The sequence below is a fragment of the Metarhizium album genome, assembly GCF_000804445.1.
Source record: "Metarhizium album ARSEF 1941 chromosome Unknown scaffold_11, whole genome shotgun sequence".
NCBI classification, from domain to species: domain Eukaryota; kingdom Fungi; phylum Ascomycota; class Sordariomycetes; order Hypocreales; family Clavicipitaceae; genus Metarhizium; species Metarhizium album.
Genome location: NW_024467585.1, coordinates 206,957 through 232,698, shown reverse-complemented (window position 1 = coordinate 232,698; position 25,742 = coordinate 206,957). Strand labels below are relative to the sequence as shown.

The 25,742-nt window shown below is 55.0% G+C and overlaps 9 protein-coding genes across 9 annotated transcripts; 3 read left to right on the top strand and 6 right to left on the bottom strand.

Annotated features, from left to right (window-relative positions):
- Window positions 1-313: 313 nt before the first annotated feature.
- MAM_04797 (uncharacterized protein) lies at window positions 314-1,865 on the bottom strand (the record flags this gene model as incomplete). Its single annotated transcript, XM_040823595.1, has 2 exons — window positions 314-657; window positions 722-1,865. The coding sequence occupies 2 exons, from the start codon at window positions 1,863-1,865 to the stop codon at window positions 314-316; spliced, it is 1,488 nt and encodes a 495-aa protein (XP_040678266.1).
- Window positions 1,866-3,567: 1,702 nt separating this feature from the next.
- On the top strand, window positions 3,568-5,877 carry MAM_04796 (uncharacterized protein; the record flags this gene model as incomplete). The annotated part of the gene is made up of 3 exons (XM_040823594.1): window positions 3,568-3,773; window positions 3,977-5,130; window positions 5,189-5,877. 3 exons carry the CDS (start codon window positions 3,568-3,570, stop codon window positions 5,875-5,877), a joined length of 2,049 nt encoding a protein of 682 aa, XP_040678265.1.
- Window positions 5,878-7,760: 1,883 nt separating this feature from the next.
- On the bottom strand, window positions 7,761-8,217 carry MAM_04795 (uncharacterized protein; the record flags this gene model as incomplete). Its single annotated transcript, XM_040823593.1, has 4 exons — window positions 7,761-7,879; window positions 7,935-8,046; window positions 8,101-8,118; window positions 8,173-8,217. 4 exons carry the CDS (start codon window positions 8,215-8,217, stop codon window positions 7,761-7,763), a joined length of 294 nt encoding a protein of 97 aa, XP_040678264.1.
- A 512-nt stretch (window positions 8,218-8,729) lies between these two features.
- MAM_04794 (uncharacterized protein) lies at window positions 8,730-9,245 on the bottom strand (the record flags this gene model as incomplete). Its single annotated transcript, XM_040823592.1, has 1 exon — window positions 8,730-9,245. One exon carries the CDS (start codon window positions 9,243-9,245, stop codon window positions 8,730-8,732), a length of 516 nt encoding a protein of 171 aa, XP_040678263.1.
- Window positions 9,246-10,454: 1,209 nt separating this feature from the next.
- On the bottom strand, window positions 10,455-12,100 carry MAM_04793 (DUF1479 domain protein; the record flags this gene model as incomplete). The annotated part of the gene is made up of 2 exons (XM_040823591.1): window positions 10,455-10,777; window positions 10,855-12,100. 2 exons carry the CDS (start codon window positions 12,098-12,100, stop codon window positions 10,455-10,457), a joined length of 1,569 nt encoding a protein of 522 aa, XP_040678262.1.
- Window positions 12,101-13,182: 1,082 nt separating this feature from the next.
- MAM_04792 (anucleate primary sterigmata protein B) lies at window positions 13,183-17,551 on the bottom strand (the record flags this gene model as incomplete). The annotated part of the gene is made up of 2 exons (XM_040823590.1): window positions 13,183-14,373; window positions 14,429-17,551. 2 exons carry the CDS (start codon window positions 17,549-17,551, stop codon window positions 13,183-13,185), a joined length of 4,314 nt encoding a protein of 1,437 aa, XP_040678261.1.
- Window positions 17,552-18,307: 756 nt separating this feature from the next.
- Window positions 18,308-20,383, top strand: MAM_04791 (Mitochondrial distribution/morphology family 35/apoptosis; the record flags this gene model as incomplete). The annotated part of the gene is made up of 7 exons (XM_040823589.1): window positions 18,308-18,348; window positions 18,406-18,443; window positions 18,522-18,595; window positions 18,661-18,734; window positions 19,108-19,196; window positions 19,467-19,720; window positions 19,844-20,383. The coding sequence occupies 7 exons, from the start codon at window positions 18,308-18,310 to the stop codon at window positions 20,381-20,383; spliced, it is 1,110 nt and encodes a 369-aa protein (XP_040678260.1).
- A 581-nt stretch (window positions 20,384-20,964) lies between these two features.
- Window positions 20,965-21,951, top strand: MAM_04790 (uncharacterized protein; the record flags this gene model as incomplete). Its single annotated transcript, XM_040823588.1, has 5 exons — window positions 20,965-20,991; window positions 21,262-21,450; window positions 21,563-21,664; window positions 21,702-21,806; window positions 21,844-21,951. 5 exons carry the CDS (start codon window positions 20,965-20,967, stop codon window positions 21,949-21,951), a joined length of 531 nt encoding a protein of 176 aa, XP_040678259.1.
- Window positions 21,952-23,889: 1,938 nt separating this feature from the next.
- On the bottom strand, window positions 23,890-25,192 carry MAM_04789 (arginase; the record flags this gene model as incomplete). The annotated part of the gene is made up of 3 exons (XM_040823587.1): window positions 23,890-24,199; window positions 24,288-24,871; window positions 25,109-25,192. 3 exons carry the CDS (start codon window positions 25,190-25,192, stop codon window positions 23,890-23,892), a joined length of 978 nt encoding a protein of 325 aa, XP_040678258.1.
- Window positions 25,193-25,742: the final 550 nt, after the last annotated feature.

Genomic DNA, 25,742 nt, shown 5'->3' with positions numbered 1-25,742 from the left:
GCAGGGGTTCGTTTTTGCGGGTGTAGCGGCGTCGACGACGTGCAAAATGAACGCCCGGCCATCAGGAGTCAAGACCACGTTGCTCACGGTTGGCTTGTCATGTTGTGTTTTGATTGCATTTATCTCTGCGTCTGTCTTGTGCGAACCTGCGTGAACAAAAGTGGCCGTGGGCGTGTACTACGGCACGAGAAAAAAAAGAAAAAAAAAACCAAAGTGTTTCTATGCATTTACACGGTTGCCCATGCAACGGCCTCCATCGTCGTCGTGAATCAAGTGAGCTTCAGTACGAGCTGGTATTCACCGCCGCGTTCAGTCATCCGTTGAGGCCGTCATGCAATCCTTGCAGCCGGGTATTTTCCCACCTGGAGCCTGACTTTTTATACAGCTGCAGTTCCCGCCCCAAAGATAAAAACACCAATCCGTCCGATGTCGCGGACATGGCGGTGATTGGAGACGCTGCTGCAAAGCCTGAACTTGTATCCCGTGCGTTGCCGCTCCCGATCAAGTTTTCGCGAACGAGATTCGAGCCGTCGGCAGACAAGAGAATGAAGTCGTGTTCATCCGCCGAGTCGTCCTGCCCGTCGTGTCGTCGCGAGTTACGGAGCCACAAGAGTTGCCTGGGCACCGGGCTCAGAGCAAGTCCGTCGCCTTTTGTGTCTTGGCAAAAGTCTCGGGGGTAAGTTCGAGTGAATCCGCGTGGCAAGCAGTTGGCGTGACTCACCGGCAAAGGCCCTCTCGGTCTTGCCACACCGAACCTGAACGTCCGGCGGTGGCCAAAAGTCAATCGTGCAGTCCCAGGGCACCACCTCGTTTTCCTCCACGACCCCAATCAGAATACGGGGCGACGCCTCGCCCTTGGTCACCGGCCTCTTGTCATACCAGTCGCCCGCGAGTGCGTAGCAGGGCATGTTGGACTGACCGGGCACCGAGTCCATCAAGACAGACGTGACATTGGCCGTGAACCAAGCGCCTCGGTCCGCCGGGCTCTCTGCTACGGCGAGCTGCAGCTCCTGCGAGGGATTGTCAAAGGCCAAAACAAGCAAATCCGGTCCCGTCTTCCCTCTGTGCCATGTCGTCGACAGACCCGAACATGAGGATGTTCGAATGCTGCCGCGCTCGTCCGTCACTTCCGCTGCTTTCCATCTTCCCGCTTCCGTCTCGGACACCTGAGAGATGAGATTGGTCTGGCTCAGGTAAAACAAGTGCACCAGCCCTGTTTGGTCGGTCTCCATGGCGAGAGGCGTGCCTGGCTTGGGCTCCGGGGCCGATGTTCCAAGTTTCTCGTGTATTCTAAAGTGGTTGACTGTCCTGCTTGTCCATTCGGTAATGTAAAGATGGCCAGTGTCTTCTTGCAGGACCAGCAGTCTGCGCTCCTGACCAGAGCCTCCCTCTCCGACGAGGAGCGACGCGAGCTGAGACTTGTCCGACATGGTGAATGGCGTAGCCGTCTCTCGGGCCTCTGCAGCAGTCGGCGTGGGAACGTGTCCCGTGCTGCGTGTTGATAGCGCAGCGGTCGATGCGAGCGCCGTCGAGCCACGGCTGGTAGCGGCCGACGCACCGAGAGATATCGGCCCTGTTCGACTAAGCGGCGCCATTGTCGATGAGATATCGTCGCCTTCCATCGTGTCGGATTTCCTGGCAGACTCCAACTTGAGCACCACCCCAACAACGACGGCGCAGGTGATTACGATGAGCACCAAGAGGCCTGCCGCGGGGTAAAAGACACGTTTTCGACGGTACCAAGGAAGTTCCCTGTCATGAGTATAGTAATGATTATGAATAGGCCCCATCACGCCCCTCTTGAGTCTGTTTTCATATTCCGGAGGAGGACCCAAGGCCTCGAGCGGAATGCTGCCAGTCGCCATGCTGCGATCCTCGTGGAAGACGAGCCGAGGGATGTGTAGAGGAGCATCAAAGAGCTGTGGGAAATGTTTCTGGAAGACAAGCTTTATTAGGTATATCCTTTCCGTGTCTTCTGTGTGTGTTTGTATAAAGCAAGCAACAAGGTGTCTAGACGGGTTTGCGTCACACACCAGATGCGCCTGTGCCCATGACAGCAGCAGCCAGCAGCCACTGCAGAGAAGATCTTGGGACAAAATACTATAGTCATAGTCGGAGCAGCTTATCAGCGACAGTATGGTCCGTACTGAATTGCAAACCTTCACTATTTCGTAGCGGTCAGGCTAGGATGCACCGACCAACTTTCAACTCACGCGCCCTTTCCAGCGAGCTGCTTGGCCACGCATGAAAGTGGAAGCCGAAGGCTTGCAAAGCTCCACGTCTCTCATGAGACACGATTCGACAAAGTATGGTCCCAGCCGCCTGCTGGCTGTCTCGTGCAGTTTGTCTGCCACCACCGCCGGGACCTACCCGTCTTCCCGCGGGAGCTGGGATTCACATCCAAGATTCCCCAAGACCCCCGGCACAGGATGAATTTGGCGTGCACGGTCATGGCCTCGCGGGATGTATCTGGCGAGCGTGGCGGGCTTCGGGCCCCTCGATGGTTTCTCGTCAGCTTGGCCGTGGCGGAAATCTGATTTCCGGCACAGGTCGTCTAGCTTGAGCCGATGTGTAGAACAACCCACGCTTCGAATCTTCCGAGTTTTCCTGTTCCCTTTCAACGTGTCTTCATCACTCGAGGAGAAAATGCGGCACGCTCGCTTATGCCGAGGCCATGGTGAATCATGTGCGTCCCGGCCAATGTTGTCAATCACCGCAAAACATGCGTAGTGACTAAAGGAAGGCGAGCTTCTTGAGAGTCTACCTGGCTTCACACGTTGCTGCCTTAGCACCCCCTTTATGTTTATGCATCACTCCTGCTACTTTTGTGCGCTTTCGATGAGGATCCTTGGTAGCGCCTCGACGTCTTGGGATTGGCACGCGGAATGCTTCTTGATTCGAACGTCATACATGACGTTTTCTTCTTGACGCACGAGGACACCACTCGGACCGTCGCTTTCGAACCTGGAAGAGCAAAGATGATGCCGGATCAACGACTGCAGACCACCTGCGTAAAACGTGGTTTAGGCCAAGACCCAGTCGGTAGTATACCAGCTGTATGCGTGATCATGTTTGTTGTAATGTTCCAACTTACGGTGATGTGTTTGCAGCGGCGATGAGTGCACGTGATCGGGTTGCTCTTATCGATAGACCGGGCGTCTATCCATGAATGTGCTCGCATTTCCCAGCCACAGCAACCACGCGGTGTGGCTGCGCCCTGCAACAGAGGCAAACTCTCATCAACCAAACATGGTCGAACTGCGTATTCCAGACGAACTGGTCGGTGACAGGGGGCTCTGCTCAGGACGGTCTCATCGGCTCGTCTCGTTACAACTGGCTGCCGTCGAGTGAGCCAAAGGCTGTACATGTCAAGCGCTGGCCGACGCGGCTTGCGCCATCATCGTCAAACTCGGCAGAATAGCAAGGACGAGTCACGACTGACTCGGCTGGTGTCGAAGCCGAGCTGAACTCTCCGCCCGCCGACTTCGCTCTCTCCCGGCGACACGATGAGATCGCATACCGGTCAAAGACGGATACGACGCTGAGAAAGGGGTCTCGCATGCCACCATGTCTGTGGCTCCAACAACCAACTCTGCGCCGCCCCCGGCGCGAAAAGTCAAGTTCGTGGCGTCGGATCCGAGCCGTGGAGGATTGCCCGTCAAGCGCAAGCAAGTCCAGCAGGCCTGTGCAGCATGTCGACGTAAGAAGGTTGGTCTTTTGGGTCCGGCTCTGACGACTTTGACCGCTGAGCCTTGGCTGACCACTCTCTCTCTGTCCGTTCCGTTGCGCGTGGCAGCGACGATGCATCCATGCCGACCACGCTCATATTCAAATCCATGCCCATGCTCGGGAGGAGTCCGCCTCGGAGGAGCACAGAGGGCAGGAGTCATCGCCGTCGCAGGCTTCGTATGTCGACTCCGATCGTCTTCGTCTCGTCGCGTCTCGTCTGGTCTATTTGCTGACTCGGGGCTTTCAGGCCGTCGACGATGGCGTCGGTCGCCACACCACGCACGAGAACGGCAGCCATGACCCAAGTCAACGGCATCGCAACTCCGTCACGTACTGCTCGTGCGCTCTCTTTGCATACTATCCAGCCTCCGTACCAGAACAATCATGTCTCTGTCACTACGCCGTCGCAAACTCATGACCTCGACCAGCGATCATCCCGTTTTGTCGGTGACCTCAACCCTGAGGGCATGTTTCTGGAAGCCACCGCGTCCACCTCCGCCAGGGCCTCGTCTCAAAAAGGAGACGTGGGTATCTGGCTATCGTCTGGTGCCTTTGGTGGCACCGGGCAATCCTCTCAGTTCATCACTTCTCGCCCCCCTCCGTTGATGGATCGCTTCCTGCTGCCCTTTGTTCGGGAGCATTGCCTGTCCTGCCTCCCACCGCCCGAGGATTTCGCACAATTAAAAAACGTCTATATCCAGAAGATCCATCCCATATTCCCGGTCATTCCCATCGCAGACATCGACAACAATGTCGACCACCCATGCAATATAGTACTCCGCCAGCTTGTTTGCCTCGCTGCCGCTGCCGATCCCGAAGTCACCGAGCATTACCGGTTACAGAATCGCGAGCCCGGCCTGCTGTCGCCTCAGGACTTTTCTCAGTCCTTGTCCTCGTCTGTGCGCGCCATACTGGAGACAAGTCTCATTACAGATCGAGTCTTGCATATCCAGGCTTTGATCATGCTCTCCCTGTATACGCAGCCAACCTGTGCCGAGGAGTCGGACCTGCCTGCACAACTGGGCGGCCGTGCCATTCACCATATACAAACGCTCGGCCTACACTTGCTCAGATACGACGCGCCGAATTGTGCCGATCTCGAGAACCTGTTCTGCTGTGTATGGGCCGTGGACCGCATCAATGCCGCCGAGTATGGCAGACCGTGCCTGATTCATGAGCGTGACATTGGCGCCGACTTGGAAGCTTGCATCAGAAAACGACCACCTTGTTTCCGGCTGTTTTTATTAGTCGTCCAGTGGCTCGACCAAGTCATTGAACTGTATCGTCCAGGACCCAGTGCAGAAGCGTCAGGGCTCGAAAAAATTGCTTATATTGATCTCCCCGTGCTGGAGGCAATGATTGTCGATGCGGACGCACTGAAGGTGCCGTCCTTCCTCATCGGTCGGTATCATCCTCGCCCCTGGAATGACTATTCCTGGCCCAACTAACACCGTGGTAGCCACCATTGAGACATTCTACCACGCCGTCATAATTTTGTCGTGCAGACTACCTCGCCCCGGAACAGTGCCCGCCGCCTCGACACTCCCGCCGCCGTCTGCGAACGCGCGGCGGTCCCTCGCAGCTGAGCGCATCGCCTGCGCCGTACCTCGAGATCACCTGAGCCCCATGCCCTTCATCCCCTACGCAGTGTCACTAGCTCTGAGCGTGGAGTACAGGAAGATGAGACACAGTCGGCTTCCCATGTTCCGAGCCCGGGCCATGAGCTCATTCAGGCGGAACTGCGAAATGTTGCGAAACTACGGGGACCATTTCTGGAGCGCAAACGTGGTTGCCGGCCTGGGCGAACGAGTCTTGAGGGAGATGGAGCGTGCTGCCACGAGCTTGACAACAAAAGAGGCCAGCCCTGCACCGCCAGATGTCAGGTCCAGGTCGGCATCGGCCGGTGTGCAGCCCCAAAGCATGAGGCAGACGGACGTGCTACCCTGTAATGCATCCGGTATCACATCCGCTGCCGGCATGGACAACGCCGTCGACTTTTCACTGATTGACGCCATCTCGGGCCAGGACGTCTTTGGGCACATTGACCCCAGTTTCAACTTGGATGCCGTGGAAGATGTTTTGGAGGCAAATCTCGACATTGGCTTGCCACTTAATTGGAGCGACTGGGGTCAGTTTGCATCTAATTAACGTGTTCTTTTGTATTTCCCTCATATTGTGTATAGCGCTGAAGATTGTGGGATTGCTTGATATCTTGGTAGTGTAGGGAATTGCTTGCATGTGGCGCTTGGTCATGCATTGGTTAGGTTAGGGGGAATACTGTTTTATCCGCACAACAAAGCCTGCCATGGCACCATGAAGAAGCGACGGTAGTCCCATGAGATCGTAATGAGCTCTGGCGACGTCATGCCCCCATCTCATCGCGTTGTGGTAAGGGCCGCTCGCCCGTCCCGCATGTTGCGCTGGCTATAAATTTCAAGTGAAAGAGTGTTACTCGCGACGAATGCAAACCGTGCCGTCACTGCAGCCGCTCGAATAAGACCACGATGATTGGCGCAGGATAACTACATGGAAGTTAGTTGATACAGGTCGGAACGATGGAGAGCGCCTCCAGCAATTCGCAGCGTACAATGTCGAGTTTCTGATGCCGCTGCAGGACAGGGGTGGTGAAAGCAGTTGACCGGACCAGTGCCGGGCCATCGCGGGCTGTATTTCCATGATACTTGGCATGTCAGTATACTCGACAACAGTGCAGCACGTCATGCCACGACATGCCAGCGTGCTCTGCGGCGCTCTTTAGAATTTCATCACTGCTCAATACCAAGACTGAGTCATGAGTCATGAGTCAGGGGCCGGACGTGGAGGCCGGCTCGTCGTAAACTTCCGCATTGGCAAGTCCACTGGCTCCGTCCCCGAAACGCCGCCGGCCCGCCGGTCGAGGACGTGGTCGAAGGAGCGCTGCAGGGACGAAATGACAGTTGCGGATAGACGATGCGTTGTGCAGTCGTGGAGAGCAACTCGGCGCTTGTCTGGTGCCAGGCAAGAAAGACGGTAGGCTCTCTGCTGTCACGATTTCTCAGGCAAGATTTACTGCTGGGCAGGGGTCACTCCCGCGCAAACTCGGTCGGTCGAGACAAAGGGTCGCGTCAATGAGACGGACATGCGTGTTCCGGGTGAACGAGTACTCGGCCCATGGAAATACAGCTGTCTTGTGTGTACCAAGTGTTGGCTTACGAATCTGTAATTACTAGGAACGCTGTCGCCCATCACGGAGCTATATGAGAGTGGTCCATCTGTCGAAATGAAAGACAAAGCCGTGCAGTGCAGCCACAAGGCCAAGCACTGGCGTTGCACAACACATCAACTCGACGCGTGGAGCTTGGGTAACCTTGTTGTTGGTTGGACAATTGCTCAGGGAACGTCTCATCCTGCGGGCACGTGTGCCGACATTGCTCCAGCGCACCATGGTCAGGAAGAACTGCGACTGACGGTAATCTGATCATCTCCTTGCCAGATTCACATTCTCCCTAGCTTGCCAGATTCACATTCTCCCTAGGAAGGGGCTAGGAAGGGGGTGCCAATACAAGATGCGCAGCATGCATGCGAAGCCTTGTGACGAGATGGAGCCTAGAGCCTGCCATGAAACGCATCGTGGGAGAAGGCGCAATCTAACGGTGCCAGGGTTTTGTCGTGTCCTATTTTTAAATTAATATACGTGTCTGTCCCATTTGTTGCCATCGGGTTCCGACACATGTTCCAGTGGCCAAGCAACATGGCAGGATGCGACGTTTGCCGTTGAGCAATCGCTCGCTGCGAGGGCTGCGGTGCCATCAGTGTACTGTGAGTTCTGTGCCGAGGGAGTTTCCATTGTCGAGGAAATACTCCAAGGGTGTCCCGCGGCGTGCTGCCGGTGTCTTGATCCTCTACTTCTCAAGTCTCGACGTGTCGATGCGTCTTGGTCCTCTGCTTCTCGAGTCTCGAGTTGGACTGCTCAAAGCACGGACAGGCTGCGGTATTTTGTATGAGCCCGGCTCGGCTTTCTGCCCGGCCCGTATTTGGCTCTGCTATGCGGTCTACCTAGGCGGCTTTTTGTTTGCCAAGTCGGTCGGCTTTCCTCGAAGCTGGTTCTTTATTTCGTCGAGGAAGTGCCTTAGGAAAGACTGCCTTCCTCGGCCGGCCGCGTTGGGGTCCGCTAATACCAAGTCAGACTGCGGCGCTAGAGGCACAACAGGGCGTCAAACCCGTACCTGTCGCTTCTCCCGGTGCTAGGGGTTCGTGCGGGTTACGACCGTGTCTTTGTTCGTGGATTGTTCGATGGATGCGACCGACGGCGCGGTGGAATCCGGGCTGGCGAAGGATCTGTCGAGGCACAGTTAGACCAAGCAAAGTTTCCACTCGTACTGGGCGGCATACAGCTTCGATGATTCGGTCCTATGTCGACGCAGTCAGTGTCCGCGCTGGACTTGTGTCGGGGTTTGGTCACACCTCGAAAGCCTGTATGAGGCGCAGGGTCCAAAGATACGGAGACATGGCCGCAGTCCTCCCTGTCTGCAAGACAGCCCTCGGTCTGCTGGGCTTGTATCTGCCGCCGCAAATCGACGAGCTTGACTGCTTTGGTTTGCTGTTTGTTGTGGTGGTGATGATGCCAGGTCCAGGTTTGTTGTCTGAGTGAATGCATCCGCAGAAATCGCCATTTGACACTAGGGGCTGGTGGATCGGTCATCAGAAACCCGCCGAGTTTCCGACAACATCAACACTGCCGGTGACTCTACAAACAAACACACTTCAACATGCTACTTGCCTCGCCTGCGAATTTTCGGCCGCATTCACCTCGGTCGGGCGTCATTGCGCTTATCTTCTTGAGCGAGCCGATTATATTTGCTTTTATTTTCTCAGCTGATCTCAACCTAGTCATTCCCCGGCCCTTGGAGTACAACAGATCCGTCATGTACACTGACGCATTCTGGGGGTATATATCGCTCCATCATTCGTTACCCATCCTCTCCGCAAACGAGAAGCCCAGTCTCCAGCTGCCTACTCGCTTACTCGGAGACGTGCTTTCCAATAAAAGGCAGGAGATAGTCCATCTTTCCCAAAGCGACGCCCTCCTTGCGCAAGATGTTGTAAGTGGTGGCGAGGTGGAAGAACAGATTAGGAACGGCATAACCAGTAACGTAGGCATGGCTGGGGATCTCGGCATTCTTGCCAGGTCCCAGTCCGATAGGGACGATGTCGCCAACTCGTTTGTTGACGACTTCTTTGTCCGTCTTGGTCAAAAGCCCCTCGACCAGTTCGATTCGCTTGTAGAAGTCGTCAAAGGTCTTTAGGTTATTCTCAAACTTCTGGGGCTCGACGCCAGTGCTGCGGGCAACCATCTTCTGAGCAATGTCGCAGACGACATGGACCTGAAAGCTCAGCGGGTTCATGTCGTCGTGGATGCGGGCATCGGGGAAGGTAGCAGAGTTGGGAGCCTCCTGGCCCTTTTTGAGGATTGCCTTCAGAGAGCCAAGAACATCCAGGGCAGTGGCGATGGAACCGTCGTAGAGGGTGTAAGACATGGTTGGAGACTGGAGTCTGAGCGGTGCTCTGTTGTTTAGTCTTGGTCTTGAAAACTTTTGGAAGCAGCTGGTTGAATTGCGAATGCGTTTGAATGCGTGATCATGACGGGGTGCCGGGCACAGGAGAGTGGCAAACGGACGTCTTATATATTTGTCTCCCCAGTGCCTCGTTCCTTCCGTCTCACGAGCAGTCCAGTCCAGTCCAGTCTGCCTTTGACTCTGGATTCCAAGTTTGACCGCCCCTCATTCCCCCACTTCGTCTCAACACCATGCTACTCCATACCCGACGCCGACGGGACGCTCCTAGCCACAATCCATCTCGGCCAGCACCCAGCACGGCCCAGGATCCATGATGCGCCGTATGGGGTCCTACGGGGCGCCCTGATGTTTCTTTCCCGTCAATTACTAATGTTCTTTATCAAGGGCTGCCAGTCAGCCGCAATCAGGAGTGCGTTTGCTGGCGAGCTGACTAAATGGAAGCTCGTCGAAGGTCGACCGAAACTCCCCCCGGCCAGACGTCCCGGGGTAAGCTATGCAGGTGCTCCGTGTCGATACGATTGGATCAGTACGGCGTAGCACGCGACAGATGACGGTCACGACGTCGCGCATCAGCAGGCATCACGATGATGACAAAAAGCAGAGGATTACTGCCAGTGGGCCTGAGTTTTTCGACCAACAAGTCGCGGGATTCTATTGGCGCAGGTGACACTGAGCTTCGGCCATGTTCCCCTTCTCTCTTTGTGGCGGAAAGCTTCAGTCATGTTACTACTGCACCATCATGCCAACCAGTTGACCCTTGGCTTACGGTGTAAGTTACACGCCATACTCCCGTACCGACCACAAGAGATGCCGCTCAACTGGGGCGGGTGGGCTGCTTGCACCTTTGGATATAGTACATCTCTCGCCGATGCCACGTCTTGGTTTTACAGCACGAGATGCCGCCGAGCTGCCGAGCTGCCCAACAGGGATCGGATTCGATCGGCCGTCTAAAAACGCCACATGTACTGGCTGACAAACCGACCGGATATGAACAAGTCGGGGGTGCGTTTCACGATTACTTTGGTTGAAACGGGCCGTCGCCCTCCCAGGCAATGTTCGTCTCGTGTTCAAATGCCGCTTGCGTTCGGCATCGGCAGCATGCACAGTACAGTGGCTGCAGGGCCCATGTCGAAAGAAATTTCAAACACTCTATCTCGGGGTCGATTTTGGTTAAAATCCCAAGGCCATGTTTGCCCGTTTCACGACTTCTCTTTCGCCAGGCAAAGCACTGTCTCGTACTTGGATCTTGTCAAGGCCAAATGCTTGGCGTCCAACATCATTTGTCCACCTGCGCAACATATCTTCGGTCGGTCGGCCGACGTGCCGAGATTCGCCCTCGCCTCCAGGGAAGTCTGGCCCTGGCGTTCCGTCACGAAAGGCCTGCCGCTGGCGTGCAATATATGTCGCGTTGATGTCTGTGACGGGGCAAACGGGAATGTACAAGACGCTGGAATCTCCGCATCCGCTGTGAACCTTGTCGACAGAATGGATGGCTGTGGAGTGGCATGTCAGCAACCGCCGGTGCACAATCACGCACAAGAGCAGGGGAAGTTGGTCCGGGTAGACTTACTGTCGCAATGCCACGCAACGAAATCGCCAGGTTTGATTTTTGGCACGTGAACCATGGTTCGTTGGAGCTCAAGGTGCGGGTGCAGCTCATTGGTGAGCTCTTGGCCATGACCAGGTGAGGCACCTTGCAGTTCGCTCTCCATGTCAGCTTCACCAATCAGCTTCCAGTTGTTCTCTTCGAGATATCCCCTCGAGGTCCTGCATTCATTCAACGGTTCAAAGAACGGGCGAAGGAGCACATAGGCCGTTGCCATGTGCATAAGAGGGTTGACCAGCAGAGTTCCCTCGTGAGGCCCGGATTTGCTCATGCTCAACCAGCCTTGCCACATCCTGAACATGCTGCAGGCCCCCAGACCATCGTACAAGTTGTTAACTGCTTGGACTCGGCCGCTGGCATCCCATGGGTCGTAGCTTTCCCACTCTCCTTGGAAGATCCTGTCATACACGCCGCCGAGTCCGTATCCGTCCCTCTCCCATCTTTCCACGCTGCCACCGTCAATGTGCGGGCCCAGCGCAAATGCAGCATCGCCCGGCTGTCGAATGCGCAACCGATCGGCGTATGAGAGCGGGTTCTGCAGAGATATCTGCGCTTGATCCGACGAGGTATGCCACAACAATGACATGAGACGGTGCTGTACGCGCAAGAGAGACGGATGCGAGCGAGCCTTGAGTTGCGGCGCAGACCAGTACAACTCGTATACTTGAGGGTTGTCCGCCGGGAACGCTTTCGAGCCGGTCAGCACATCATACAGAGTTTCTTGTGGCAACAGCAACGGGAATTTTCGCACAAGGGCCTCACCTCGAGTCCAAGGATTCCTCTTAACATATGCCTCTATCTCCTCCTTGTAAGCCCTCGCCTCGTCCTCGGGGATCACTCCCCTGACGACAATCGCACCACGTTTCCTAATCTCCTCCTTCAGCCCTCGGCATCCGGCATCCAAATCTGCAAAGTCCACCTGGGGAATAACGTCTGATCCCTTTTGGGCAATGATGTCATTCTCGACCCTCAACTGCCGCAGCAACCTCTTCCAGCTATCAGCAATTTGCTTCTCCCTATCCCTGACCAAGTCACACTTTAGTCTTCGAAAGCGGTCCGGCAAAGGAGGCCTCTTGCCGCCAGACAAGGACACAAACGCATCAGAGATATCGCCTTCCTTCTTGACGGCTCTCGCGGCCGCGGCCGTAGAGGCAGCTCGTGTAAGGCCCGGGGGACGCCGGGAGCTGTTGACCACGCCTCGTCGTAGCATGTTGGCAAATGCCCATACGGATGATCAGGGACAAGTGAGTCAAAATAAAAGGGAGCGGGGTACGGTTGGATAGGAAGGGAATAATCCAGCCGCTGTACGTGTGACAGACAGTCTCTTATATGGCCGTCTGAGTGGTGCGGTGTTTCCCGTTTGGGAAGTCCGCACCCCGCGCGGCGCCGAGAAAGAATCCCGGCCGGATATCGCGAAACACGACGCGACGTGTGCATCCATCGGCAAATTGTTGCGGGAAAAGGCCAAGCCGCAAAAAGCGTACCGTACAGATCAACAGGCCCAGCACCGAATGTGCAGCCCGGCAAGATATGGGCATCGACTGCGCGCATTTCGCCAAGGAGTACATGTAGCGAGCGGGAGGTTCGTACATGGAGCTCGCCGGCTCACCCGTCAAGGTATGCACCGTGGTGGGATTCCCGCACGGCTGCTCAACGGCGGCCGGGGGCGTGAGGACTCTAGATGACCTCTTGCACGTCATGAGCCTGGGCGTGGCGAGGGTCGGCGCGACGGCTACCGAGGCCATACTGCGCGAGGCGAGGACGAGGAGAATCGGAGACGACGAGGTCGAGGCCGAGCTTCAACAGAGCAATGGCAATGGCGCGAGCGCGAGCGCGCCCTCGTGCTAGTAGTAGCCAGCCACTTGCTTTTCTGTTGATATAAATTGCGGACAGCCACGGAACCCACCACGTCTCTGCTGGCTGCCATTACTATGCCTGGCCATCCATGTTGGGAATCACACCACGCAACGACATCTCATGCTACTTCGTCGCGACTCGCAAAACATCGAGTTACCCAAAAAAAGGATAATAATATAGCCGCCCGTGCTTAGCCCTCTCCCAACACCGTGAGACTCACAAATCATACTGCAAATATACAGACTCATCATCGCTGCCCGGCCAAGAAGGCGAAGAAGAAAAAAACCAATGAAGCATGTTGTACATTTTTGACAGACGTGCTGGAGAATCCCCCCAGCGTTGCCAAAGTCAACAGAGAAAAAAAAAATGTGTTGCAATCGTCAGTTTCCACGTCTCAGATTGTCATATATCCCAGTTCGGACAAAACATGCAGTACTACTCAGTGTCTGTGTTTGTGCGCCTCACTCTCTCTCTGAGATCTCTGTTCTCTAATTCTAATCCGCCGAGGCGCTGCCGTGCAGCTGCTCGATCTTGATTCCGGCCTTCTCGCTCCATCTTGAGTTTGTACTCCATGTCTCGGAGTCTCAGAAGCCAACGGTTGTCGTTGTTAGTTGGCTCGCCTTCGCTCGGCAAGGCAACCTCCATGCTAGTGAAATTTCCCGACGACGGCCGCGGTATGCCAGATGCAGTATTGGATCGAGAGGAGCCCCTTGAGTGGCTGATCCTGTCTTGACTCAGGTGGGAAGTTCGACTCCTATCACGATCTCCCGGCCCGCGTGGGATGCCTGGCGAGGGTGACCCTGTGCCCGTAGTCTTTCGGCTCAGAGGTATTACGCTGTCAGGGCCGGAGTGGGCAGCACGACTACGTACGTCGTTGGCCGTCCTCAGTGTTGCGTTCTCGACCTTGAGTTGGCGATAGGCATCCTCCAACCGAGCCATCCGGCTCTGCATGTCCTGGGGAGCTAGGCTTCCCGACGCCACCGAATTTCGGAACATGGTCTCGAGACGATCCAACTTCTTGGTCCTCACTTCGAGATTGTTCTCGAGGGACTGGTACTCTCGGTGTAAATCCCGTTCCACCGACTTGATCTTGGTATGCAGCCCCCCAAGCATACCCTCAATGGCCCTGACAGCGCCAAGGAGGTTCTTCGAGAAGCCATGAAGTCGGGTTGCAATGACTTCGACCGACGGGACAACTTGCCGATCGACAAGCGTGTTGTTGTTGAGCCATTCTCGGCCACAAAGCGCGCTCAGCTTGTGCCACAGCTTTAGAAGCAGCTCGTTCCGCTCTGTGAGCTGATCGCGAGCAGTCTGCTCAAGCTGGGCAAGTTTTCTGCGGTCCTGGCCCCTCGTGCTCTCCAACTCCGCAATTCTGACATCCTGTGTGCTGGCTGTCTGTGTGAGATGCTGGTGCGTCCTCTGAAATGTGTCGTATTGTGCCTTCGTGTTGCGGTGCGATAGGCGTTCCTTCTCCAACATCTCGGTAACCTTTCGTGACTCGAGAGCATGAGATTCCAAGAGGGCGTCTCGTTGTTTAATGATGCGGTCCTTCTCAACCAAAGACGCCTTTGTTGTATCGAGCTCGCGAATTGTGTTCTCGAGTTCTCGTTGCATCTTAGCAATCGACTGGATTCGGGTCGTTAGTAAACCTCTGTCTCAGAGCAAGAGTGCAAATGCAAACCTTGAGAAGAGAAGATCGTGTGCCATTGAGGTCGCCCAAAGCTTCTCGAAGATTATTCTCCAGCTCAATCAACCTCTCCTTCCACTCCGTAGCCTCGACTTCGCGAGACGACAGGCTCTTACGCAGTCGTCTTACTTCGTCCTTGGCGTTAGAGGCCTCCCTGTTGAGTTCGTCCACAACCTGTTGGACCTCTTCCTTTTCTCTGTCGGCAACGATCTCCCTGTGCATGCGCTCTTGCTGGAGGCGGTTATCCAAGTCTCTGGCTCTGTCCTTTTCGTCTCGCAGATTCTGCTCCGCGTTGGCAATGGCCGCTTCCAGATCCCCAATACGAATCTTGTCCGCCTCTTGCTCCTCGCGCAAGAAGGCGATCTCTCCCTGGCTTGACTCTTGCTGTATGGCGAAGCGCTGATTCTTCTCGTTTGCCTCCATCAGCTTCTGTTCCAATTCCTCGAGCTCCTTGTTTGACGAGTCTAATTCTTCCTCTAGTTGTTGAATACGACGCAATTTGCCAGTTTGATCATCTTCCAACCGCACAAGAGCCTCGCTCATCTTCCGCATCTCTTCCTGCAAGGCGTCGAAATTTTCTGAGCGATCTTTCAAGTCGGCGTGAGCGCGCTGAATCTCCTCATTACGGTGATCGGCCTCGGCTTCCAGTGCATCGATCTCTTCTTGCGCTTCATGGCGCAAGGCTTCAAACTCGTGCTCCATTTCACCCTGCTCACGGACAGCTTCATCTCGTTCGGCTTGCAAAGCAACGAGATCATTCATAGCAGTGTCAAGCTCCTCTTGCAGGGACATGGCATTATCCTCCGCTTGCCGCTTGCCCTCAACCGCAACCTCAAAGTCTACCATGCACGACTCGAGCTCTCGTTGCAATTCCTGATTCTGAAGCTTCACTTCGCTGATCTTGTCTCGCAGTTCGGCCAGTTTGTTTTCCAGTTCCTCGCGTTCAGATTCCTCCTCTGCTAAAGTCTGCCTAGTCCGTCCGCTTCCTCGGGATTGTGACCGTTCATGACCGCCTGCACGGGACGCCGAGCGCTCGAATATGCTGTCTACGGTGGAAGAAGCATGACCGCCACGGCGCTGAGCCATTTTGAGGTCTTCGATTTCCTGATAGAGCCTTTCCTTCTCGCGGTTCCTTGAGGTAAGCATCGAAGTCTGCGCACCAACTTCACGCCTCAGCTCGGCATTTTCATGGCGCAAATGTTCGCTTTCTCGTCGCAATTCATCCACCAAGACATTATTGGCTCCGCTGACGTTGGACTCGGGTACATCAGTCTCCCCAGACAAACCAGACATCGCTCGAACAGGTGAGAATGTGCCATCACGACGCTTCTTGGAGATATTGTAAATATTGGTCGTGTGTTGGGTGTTCCCTCGCGCAGAGAGCTCCTTTTTGAGTCGAAAAATTTCATCCCTTATTTTCCGGTTGTCTTCGTCTGCTTGTTCTCGACGAACAGTTTCTTGTTCCAACAAGTCGCTCCAAACAGCAGATTCGTCAGGCACACCGACGTTGTTGCCAGATCGCTCACCAAGCGTTTTAACCATTTCAACAAGCTGCAACTTCTCCGATTCTCGACTGAGACTCTCGTTGCGAAGCCTCTCAATCTCAGTAGCATACTCTTCAACTCGTTCGCGAAGATATATAAGCTCCTGCTCTCTCTCGTAGGCATCTGCATCGTTTAATCTGGACGTTTGGTCTGTTGACGAGGCTGTACCGGGTCTGTTGTCTTCATCTCGGGCTTGTTTTTCGAGCTCCTTAATTCGTTTCCGGAGAATTTTATTGTCACGTTGTAATACCGCAAGATTAGTTTTTAGCTCTACGTTTTCCGAAATCATTTCCTTGATTCCTTCTTCGGAGAGCCTGTCCAGGCGGTCGCTCAAAAACATGACCTTAAGCTTCAGATCAAAGTTCTCCTTTGACAGTCTCTCAATGGTGCTGCTCTGTTCTTTCAACGTGAGGTTCCTGCCAGTTTTTGTCATGGTGTCAGTGTTGGTACCTATATTGAGGTTAGACGGTCGATGAGGCGTTTGAAGATTGTTCTTAATTCGGTATTCTTTCGCCAAAGACTCGGGAACCTGTACGTTCTTGACGTGCTGAGCTATGACGGTATCTGTCGGTGCAGTGGCCTTCCAATTCTCTCGTGAGGCCTTTGGAGTCTTGAGCGGGTCGTCGTGGTTCGGCCTGTCGGGACTCGAGTCTTCTGGGAGAGTGTCGAGGTGGTGGTTAGGCAAGTCGTTCAAGTCTTCGCCTCCAAAGCCAGACAGCATACTACCAATGCTTATGGAACGCTGAAAAGGGTTGCTTGTCGACCGCTGTATGCCCAGAGCCGGAACAGCACCGCCTGATTGCAAAGCATAATCGGCACCGTGGCCAATGGTGGCCTCGCTACCGTCTTGTGATTCCGGATCCGTGACGAGTGAAGATGCCGATGATCGGTGGCTGGAGTACCGACTGCGCAAATACTTTGATCGTTTGCCAATTCTCAACGAGTTGCCGGATGTATTTGCCGTATCAAGCCTGTCAGCTATTTGAGATTGAAGGAACGGGTCGTCTGGGCCAGACGAGAATGCATTTTCGTTGTCGTCTTTGTATTCATCCTCGCCTGCCGGCGGCGCAGTATCACAGTCCATCGTCGCGTGACTAGCCATACTGACGGCCCTTGAAATCGTTCTCGCAGCAGCAGCAGTTGTAGGGGAGGAATCAAGGTTCTCGAGACTCGATGTGGTGTGTCCGACATCATTGGCATAGTCTTCGTCTTGCTTCTCCGTTTTCGGGTCCTCTCTCTTCCCATATGTATCAATCGTATCATATGCGCCCATAACATTCTCAGTTGCTGTCCTCGTAGCGATGGGAGACAGCGTGGGCAAGAAACTCGACTCGATGTCCTTGAGGTGTTCGCGTACAGCCTCCTCTGTAACAGCGTCATCGGGGGCCCTACTATGATTCATCGTTGCGGCTTCGACGTAGCTACTCTCCATGGCAGATGGGTCAGTGGTGCTTCCTGAGGTAGAGGCACCAACGACTGGCGGTGATATCTTCAAAATGGAATCGTCCGGGCGCGCATTCGCGTCATGTCCAACGCCTTGCGACGCGGTGTCGCTCTGCTTCGAGTCCGTCATGATATTTGACCTGTCGGGTCGCCAGACGGGCGCGTCGTCGTGTAAGGCAGTGGTTTGCTGGAGACCAGCAGGGGGACAAGTCAGCATCGGGTACGGGTGCAGCACATCTTGAAGCTTCAAGCCTGTGTTCTGCAGCGATGCCTAGGTGAACCGCGAGGCGAGGATGCGCCCCAGGCTCAAACGCGCCTTCCCGCAGTGGAGATCGAAAATAGAAGACAAGACTGGGATATAGTTAGTACGGAGTCTTGTAATATGAAACACTTTGCACGCAAAGACGGGCGTGTGTATGCAAGACCAGGTGTAGAAAAAGAAAAACAACGCAGCATTGGAATGCCCTTGGGCAATGGCGGCTCCTGGTTGGCAGCGGTTGGGTTGCTCCTGCTATGCCATCGTACTGGTAATACATAAACTTGCTTGCCTCTAGGTACCTCCCACTAGCGTACTTTCGCGTTGCCGGAGTCTCTTGTAGAGCAACAGCCTCGTGGGAGAGCTACTACTACCTTTCGAAGTACTGGGTACTTGGTACTTGAATTAATGACATCTGGAGCCTCAGGCCATATCGACCACGTCGACTTCAAGCCGACTTTTGCATGTCCATTTCGACGCACTCATCCTACAAGATTTTCCAGATTACATCTTGGTCTCCTGTCTTGAACTTTCTCATTCTCATCTCTAGCATCTGCATCTGCGGGCTAGGTACATGTAGTGGCTTACACCACCAGCGGCATCATCGCACCCGTCTCTGCGCTTTTCAACATGTCCGCCTCGCTGGCACCAGAATGCAACGAAGTAAAAGAGTACGACTAGACCGACAAGCATTGATGCTTGGCTCTGCTGACCACCTTTTCTCACAGACGATACGATACCTGCTTCTTAAAGTGGTACAGCGAAAGTAAGTTAGCACCACACGCCGCGCGAGCCGGTTCGCTCGTCGTGCATAGTTGTTCAGCGCTGAGCCCCGGAAAACTAGAGTACCTGCGAGGAGCGGAAACAGACAACAAGGAGTGCGCGGATCTCTTCAAGCAGTACCAAAAATGTCTCGGGGTAAGTGTCTCTGCCAGTGACATCTCCACGGTTCCAGCATGGTAAACAAAACCGTCCTGCCACAGGTTGCACTCAAAGACAGGGGCATTGACAAACTCCTCGACGACGCTCGCGAGGATAACAAGGAAAATGACGCAAGGTTGCTGACGCCCAAGAGTAAGATTTGACGACTTGAGAAACGAATCTCGCACATGGCGGGGCCGATTAGCTGACTACGAGGCAGAATAAATCATTTAGGCTTCTCAACCGCATTCACACTTCCATCGCTTCACCATCCCTGCTTCTGCATCCGCCTTGTGAACTTGTATTATATCTTCGAATTTCTCCAAAAATCATGTACATTCTTTACTCAATCAAGTCAAATCGCAATGCCGGCATAGCGTACACTGTCCCGTTTAGCGTAGCAGGGTTATCACGGACAACTCGTGAACTGCAACCGGCTTCAGCTTCGTCAAGCTCTTTTAGACATCCAATATTACCACTTGGAAGTATTTGGACACATCTGATACCAGTGCTGGTGCCCAACATGTCGTCAACTCGCCCCCTGAGCAGTCTTCACTGTTCGGCTGTTCGGGCGAGGCAGTCCTCTTGCCCAGAAATGGTATGAGACGCGTTTCTAGATGGATAAGCAGCCCGGCAGACTGGACAATCGCAAACGATGCTTTCGACTTGGTCCCACAATCGTATAGTACCAGCATAAGCCAAGGGGCAGGCAAGTATACACACCGGGGGAAGAACACATGTCGAGTCTTGAAAAGATGCAACGCGACGACAACCAAGCTCTCACCAGTGTGCGCCAACAAGGACATCCCACATGTGAAGGGGCCGCAGTCGATTCATTCATTCTCTTCATCTCTATTTTCATGTCTAGCAAACGAAATATACATCGACGTGGTATCTATGCTGCCAGAGCGCCGACGTCCGTTCTCACAGAAAGTTCTCGGAGAAAACATGTCCCCGAGAGCCACGCCACCCCCAATCCATCCGCTGTCCTCAACCGCAAACGTCGTTGTTGTTACTGCTGCTGCTGCTACCACCACCAGCCCCTGGGCAGAGTTGACGGCCTGCTTGAGAAAGTCCATTGTCCGAGCGAGGAAGAAGGCAAAGATCCAAATGATGAATTCAGTATGACTGCTTCAAACGGACCCCCAACTGCAGAGAGGCAGTAGTAGAAAGCTGTGGAGGAAAGCGGCGGCCGAGGGTTGGGCGGACCTGCCGCTGACTTATATATCTCTCGGTGTCGTCCAGCTCGCAACGCCTCGTTCGGACGTCCCGCGGCCCTCCCCTCGGCCCTTATCCATCACCCCTCTTGGCTTGATTTCCACCAGGCGCATTGGGCGTCCAGCATGGGAATGGCGGCAGGGAAGGCTTTGCAGCCGAGCCAAAGATGGCGGCATTGCACTGTGGTCCTCGGGCTACGGCAAAATCATTGCAGCTAGACAAGCTCAAGAAGCTTTGGACCAGAGGGAAATTGTTCAAGAGACAGAGAGCACGTCGCTGTCTTGCATCTGGAAGCGCGCAAGCCTGCCGACCAACGGCGCCGGCCACGCCGCGCAGGAGCGCTGGGATGCAAAGAGGTTCGCGATGAAGCCCTCTTGGCTGATTTTTCCGGGACAACTCAGAGTGCGCAAAAGAGGTCTCCAGATGGACATGGCCGCTGATCTGTTGCAGCGCCAGCCTCGTCACCACATCACACGTGACGACTTTTGCAAAGCTTCACGGACGCCGGACGCCCGGCACATGGACTGGCCCACGGCCCACGGAAGCTTGTACAAGAGGAACGTTTGAGTGAATCGAGTATAGCTGAGGGTCATAGGACAGGCGTCCAGAGCTCCCACAGCCGGCAGGTTCCCAATTCCCAGGGCAAGTAACGTACGCACGAAGTAGTAGTTGGTGTAGTCGGGTGTAACCTCGAAGATCAGGCCACCATTAGAACCAATAAGAGCAATAGGCTCCATTCTGCAACTACGAGCTCTTCAAGCGAGCAACTAGAAACAGGACGAGGAAAAAAACCACATGTCGCGTAAGCCGCCCAAATATCTGTTTCGAAATAAAGGGGAAAAAACAAAAAAAAAATCGTCGTTAGTCAGTCCCTTGCCCTTGGTCATCTTGCCATACACAGGAAATCTCCGCGTCGCCGTCGTCACTCATTATTCATACACACAAACAAATGGAAAATAAAAGAATGACTGCAATGTTTGACTTGCTCCCGCTGATGCTATGCCCCTTGTCGTCAATTTATACACGCCAAGCCAAAAAACGGAAATATATGCCAGCCCAAGACGCCAGCCAGCTGCCCGTGGGTGAAACCAAGAGGCAGACTCGCCGGACCCTGTCATGAATTGACAAACACCTGGTAGGCCATAATCATGACCCATACCAAGAAGACGATTCCTGTGAGCGCCATGGCGAACACAAAATGCCAGCATTGACCTATGGCGTGCGATTAGCGGCGTCGTCGGGGGGTGGAGTCGATGTACAAGTGCGTTGTGTGTACGCGTGTGTGTTGGGTGTTGGTGTGTTGGGTGTGTGGGTGTGTGTGTGTGCGTGTCCGGGCGTGTGTGTACAAAGAAACAAAACACCACAAACTCACATATATTCCTCTGCTGCATCCACGCCAACGTCTCCTGGCTCAGCCCATGCGGACTCCTACTAAACACCTGCAGGTTGCACGTGCTCTGGACGGAGCCGCTGGGCCCCCAAAGCTGGACCGACACGATGACCAGGCCGACGAGCCAGAGGACGAAGAGCATAAACGCCCCGATCATGACAATGGCAGGCAGCAGCCGCCGCGTCGCAATGAGCCAGAAGATGAAGCCCATGAAGAGGATGGCCACGGCCCCGACGGTTATGAAGTAGGGAAAGTACCTGCTTGCAGCGGTCGGCGATGAGTACTTGCCCGGGCACACGCGGAGGGCGAGCGTGTCTGGGGGGAATGCACACGTACCACGGTATGGGGAGGTCCAGCTGCGTCTGGATCTGGATAAAGGACGAGAACACGCCGACAATGCTGGACGCGGCCAGCAGCATGACGAAGATCCAGAAATTGAGCTGCAGCGGCGGCCAGTTGTAGGTGCGTATCTGGCTGACGGCCCTTCGCTCGTAGACGACGGAGCTGCCGCTCAGCGTCGACCCGAGGCCTCTCTTCATCGCGGCCGCTTGGCGAGATCTGGTCTTTGGGCTTTGTGTGTGCGCGCGCGCGCGCGTGTGTGTGCGTGCTTGGGGTTCGACGTGACGCCGTTTCCCAGAGTCGCGGCGGCTGGGAGAGGAGAGCTGGGCGTCCTGCCGGAGAGTCGCTCGCCCAACGAGGCCACCCGGGCGGTTTGGGCCACGTCCGGACAAGAGCTTCTTCCTAGTGCCCGGCTGGAAAAGAAAAAGGGAGCTTCGACGAGCGGCACGGCGTGCGTTTTGTCGTCGTCGTCGTGGCAGGCGAGGTGCCGAATATATATGGGTGGACGGGTATGGATGACGGATGCGGTTCCGAAGCCACGAAGAGGGCCGCAATGCCACGCAGGCAGGCAGGCAGGCAGGCAAGTCTCGCCGCAATCTGCAATCAATCGTCACAAGCTCGCAAACACAAGCGACGCTGTGGCCCAACGGCCCTCGGCTTGCTCGCTGCCACGTCGAAAAGGGCCAAGGCACTGAATGTCTAGCACTCGAGCAGACGGGTCGGCGGTCAAGTATTGAAACATGGGACGACTGATGGCAAACGGCCAGCAGCCGGCCTGCAAAGCCGGTAGCACTGATCGATCACTTGAGCACCCCACCCCCCAAAAAACATTGGTCCAGACTGCACCCCCGCCGGCCACAGCGAGCCGCACCACTGAACATTGACTGGCTGCTGAGCCCAAAACGGCCTGGCCCAGGGGAGAAGCGGCCAAGATGGGCCGGGCCATGCGCTGCTGGTTCGCTCCCATGCGGCCGATGGTCCCCCTGCCAGTCCCCTGTCTCGCTGCGTACGGAGTACGTACACTTGGCGGTGACGCCCTATCCAAGGAGGCAAGGACCAAGCGAGCGTCAAGTACGACCCGGACAGGCGGCCCGGCGTCTCCTCCTCCAAGCGAAAGAGCAGTCTCCGCCGGAACATGGCCGCGTCTCGAACTCGGATGCAAGCTCCAGCCAAACCCTTTGAATTTCGGCCAAACGACATAAAAAAATAAAATAAATAAATAAATAAATAAAAAAGAGGGGGGGAGGGGGAAAAGACAAAGGCGCCCGCCCTGTTTTCCGCCGTCAATCACGCCAATATCCCGTCGGCCTCACGTCCTGCGTGTGCCGTGTGGTGCCCGACAACCGCGCCCGGGAGACACGGAAAACTTGGGCCGCCAACAAAGAGCCCCCTCGTCAGGGACTGGGACTTGTCTCCCGGGAGGCTCAGGGCCCGCTGTTCCGCAACGCCAACGGGCCCACCCTGCCAGTACGGAGTCGTAGTGCCTAGTAAGTTACTCTTTACACCCGTCAGGCATCAAGGTTGACTCGTAGGAAAGCCGAACAAAAGTTACAACGACCACCGTACGGAGCGCCTACGCGCTGCCGCACCGTCAATGTCCAGGTTATCTGTAGAGATGGCCGTCTAGTTTCCACGAAAGCAGCCAGACAATTCATGTCTTGTCTGCAGAAACGTACCTAGGTACTCTTGAGTAGTTGGTAGCATCACCCTTCCCATTCCCCCATCGACGACCTTCCTTGTCATGTCAACTGGTGGTATTGATCGTTTGTCTCAAGTCACTATGCACAGCCCGCATACTGTCACGCGTCGCCTGCTTTTCACAGCCTGTGAGGACAAACGGCCAGACCATCTTCCGATTAGGGCTAGGGGCGATCAGCGTAAACCACAGGCACGCACGCATTGGGGTCCCCTCTGTCATCATGGACAGTGTCGCCCTCCAGGATCGTTTGGCGTTTTACACGCAACAACTGAAACGCGTATTTTCTGCTCCCATTCCAAAGAGATCAAAAGCGGCACCGCATCGGCACACTTCAGTCTTGAACCTCCCCAGTTCCGCCACCCATCGGCAAGCGGTGCCATGCCCCAAGCTCTAGCGTTGACCAAACAAATCCGTACAGCCCCTGTCGTCTCTCCCAGCAGTATTCATCGGCCAGACCCAGCCGACTTGAGTTCTCATGATACATCACCAATCCCTATGTACACTCCAAGGGTCCCATAACCGTCCTCGTTTGCAAATTTGCGCTGCGTCTCGCGTCGCATCTCTCAGAAGACGGCATGAATCTATGGTCTAGTCGGCTTCCTTTTGGCGCCCCCAGTAAAAGTAGTATATCGTCAAATCGTCAAATCATAAAAGCGTCTCGCCAAGGGCGCAGCGCACCAAGGAGCAGCCAGCTCGAATAGTCTCCTGGGCACCGGCGTCGGTGGCAGCTAGGCTGGGGTTGACTTCGACGAGATCAATGGCTACCAACGAGCCAGTCTGATGTACGGCCTCACAAATGTAGTCACCCTCGCGGAGGGTCAGGCCGCCGCGAACAGGAGTGCCGGTGCTGGGAGCCCACATTGGATCGAGGGCGTCGACGTCAAAGGACAGATGGATGGGGGTGTCGGCACCAATGTAGGCAAGAGCCATCTCAACAACGCGGCCAATACCGTAGCTGGCACACGTCGCACGTCAGTACTGTGCGGCAGTCGCGGCAACGGCAACAGCGTCATGGTGGAAATATTGTGAAGAGCAGTGCTTACCGGTCAACGTCGAACATGCTGAAAGCCTTGATTCCGTTTTCACGGAGAATCTTCTTCTCGGCGTTGTCAACATCGCGCAGGCCAATGTAGACGAGCTTCTTGACATTTAACAGCATGTCATCCTTGATCCAGCCAAAAAACTCTTCGTTGTCGTCCCTGGCCAAGCCAGAGGCAAAGGCGACAGGCATGCCGTGAATGTTACCGCTGTCGCTGACCTCGGGAGTGTTGATATCGGCGTGGGCATCAACCCAAATGAGGGCAATCTCGCGGTTCAGGCGCTCGCGAATACCCTTGGCGCTGCCAGTGACGGTGCCAATGGCAACGCTGTGGTCACCACCAAGAGTCAGCACGAGACGTCCCTCCCTGGCGTGCTCGTAGACCTGCTGCGAAATCTTGCGGTTGACGGCCGACGTCGTAAGAGGGTTCTTCATGCCACGATGGTCGGGGTCGACGGTAGCAATGAGCTCCTCATGCTTCTGGACCTTGGTGTCACCATGCAGCTTGTAGCCGAGCTCCTCGCTGATCTGGGTAAGAAGACCGGACGCGATGAGCGCTTCGGGACCAGCGTCGACACCAGCTTTGGGCTGTGCAAGACAAGGTGTGTTAGCTACTGACGATACACAAAGACACGAGTAGCTGGGGATGGATGGCGAGGGGTGTAGACGGCATGCATGTGCATGAAAGCCGGCGAAGCGATGGAGGGGCTGCTGGAGGGGCAGCGAATGGTGCAGCATCAACAGAGACACGAGGGTCGGCGGTTACTCGGTATTTCATTTTCGGCAGCTGCATGACAAGGACAGCAAAAATTCAGCAGTACGTACCTGGCCCTTGGAGAATCCAACCGCAACGACACCAAGGTCGTGCGGGTTAGGAAGGAAGCGGCTCTGAACGATATTGGTATTCATTGTAGGAATGCGGATGAAAAGTAGTTTTTTTTTTCCCTCTCTTTTTCCCCCCAGGATTTTTTATTTTTTTTCAGTCCTGCCCGTGGTTTCAATGTTGGGGACCGAGCGGCGACCAAGATGGTGACAAGGCCGGTGTCTGGAGGCGTGGGAGTATCGGAGTTGTCGAGAACCGAGGATGAGGATAGGAACCAAGGCTAACGAATGAACAAAGGGAAGAAGAGAAAAGGCAGGCGTGGGAGGGTTCACGTTAAATAATGGATTCCGCACAGCTCTCGTCCTCAGCTTACACGACACAAATGCGAGTGGGAAACTTTTTCGAGAAAGGGCAGAAAAAGGGGGTGGGGAAGTGCTGACGGAGACAGAATGCTGGAACGAACGCCAAGTCGAGTCTGTGGGCAGATGATGAAGCTAGAAATGGCAGGCTATACTCCTAAGTGCAGGTAAAGGAGAAGATGGTCGTGGCAGGCTGCCGGGATTGGCGTGCCGGGAATTAATTGAGGGTCAAAGTCAAAGGCGGAATGTCACTTACTAATAATTGACGGCAAAGCTT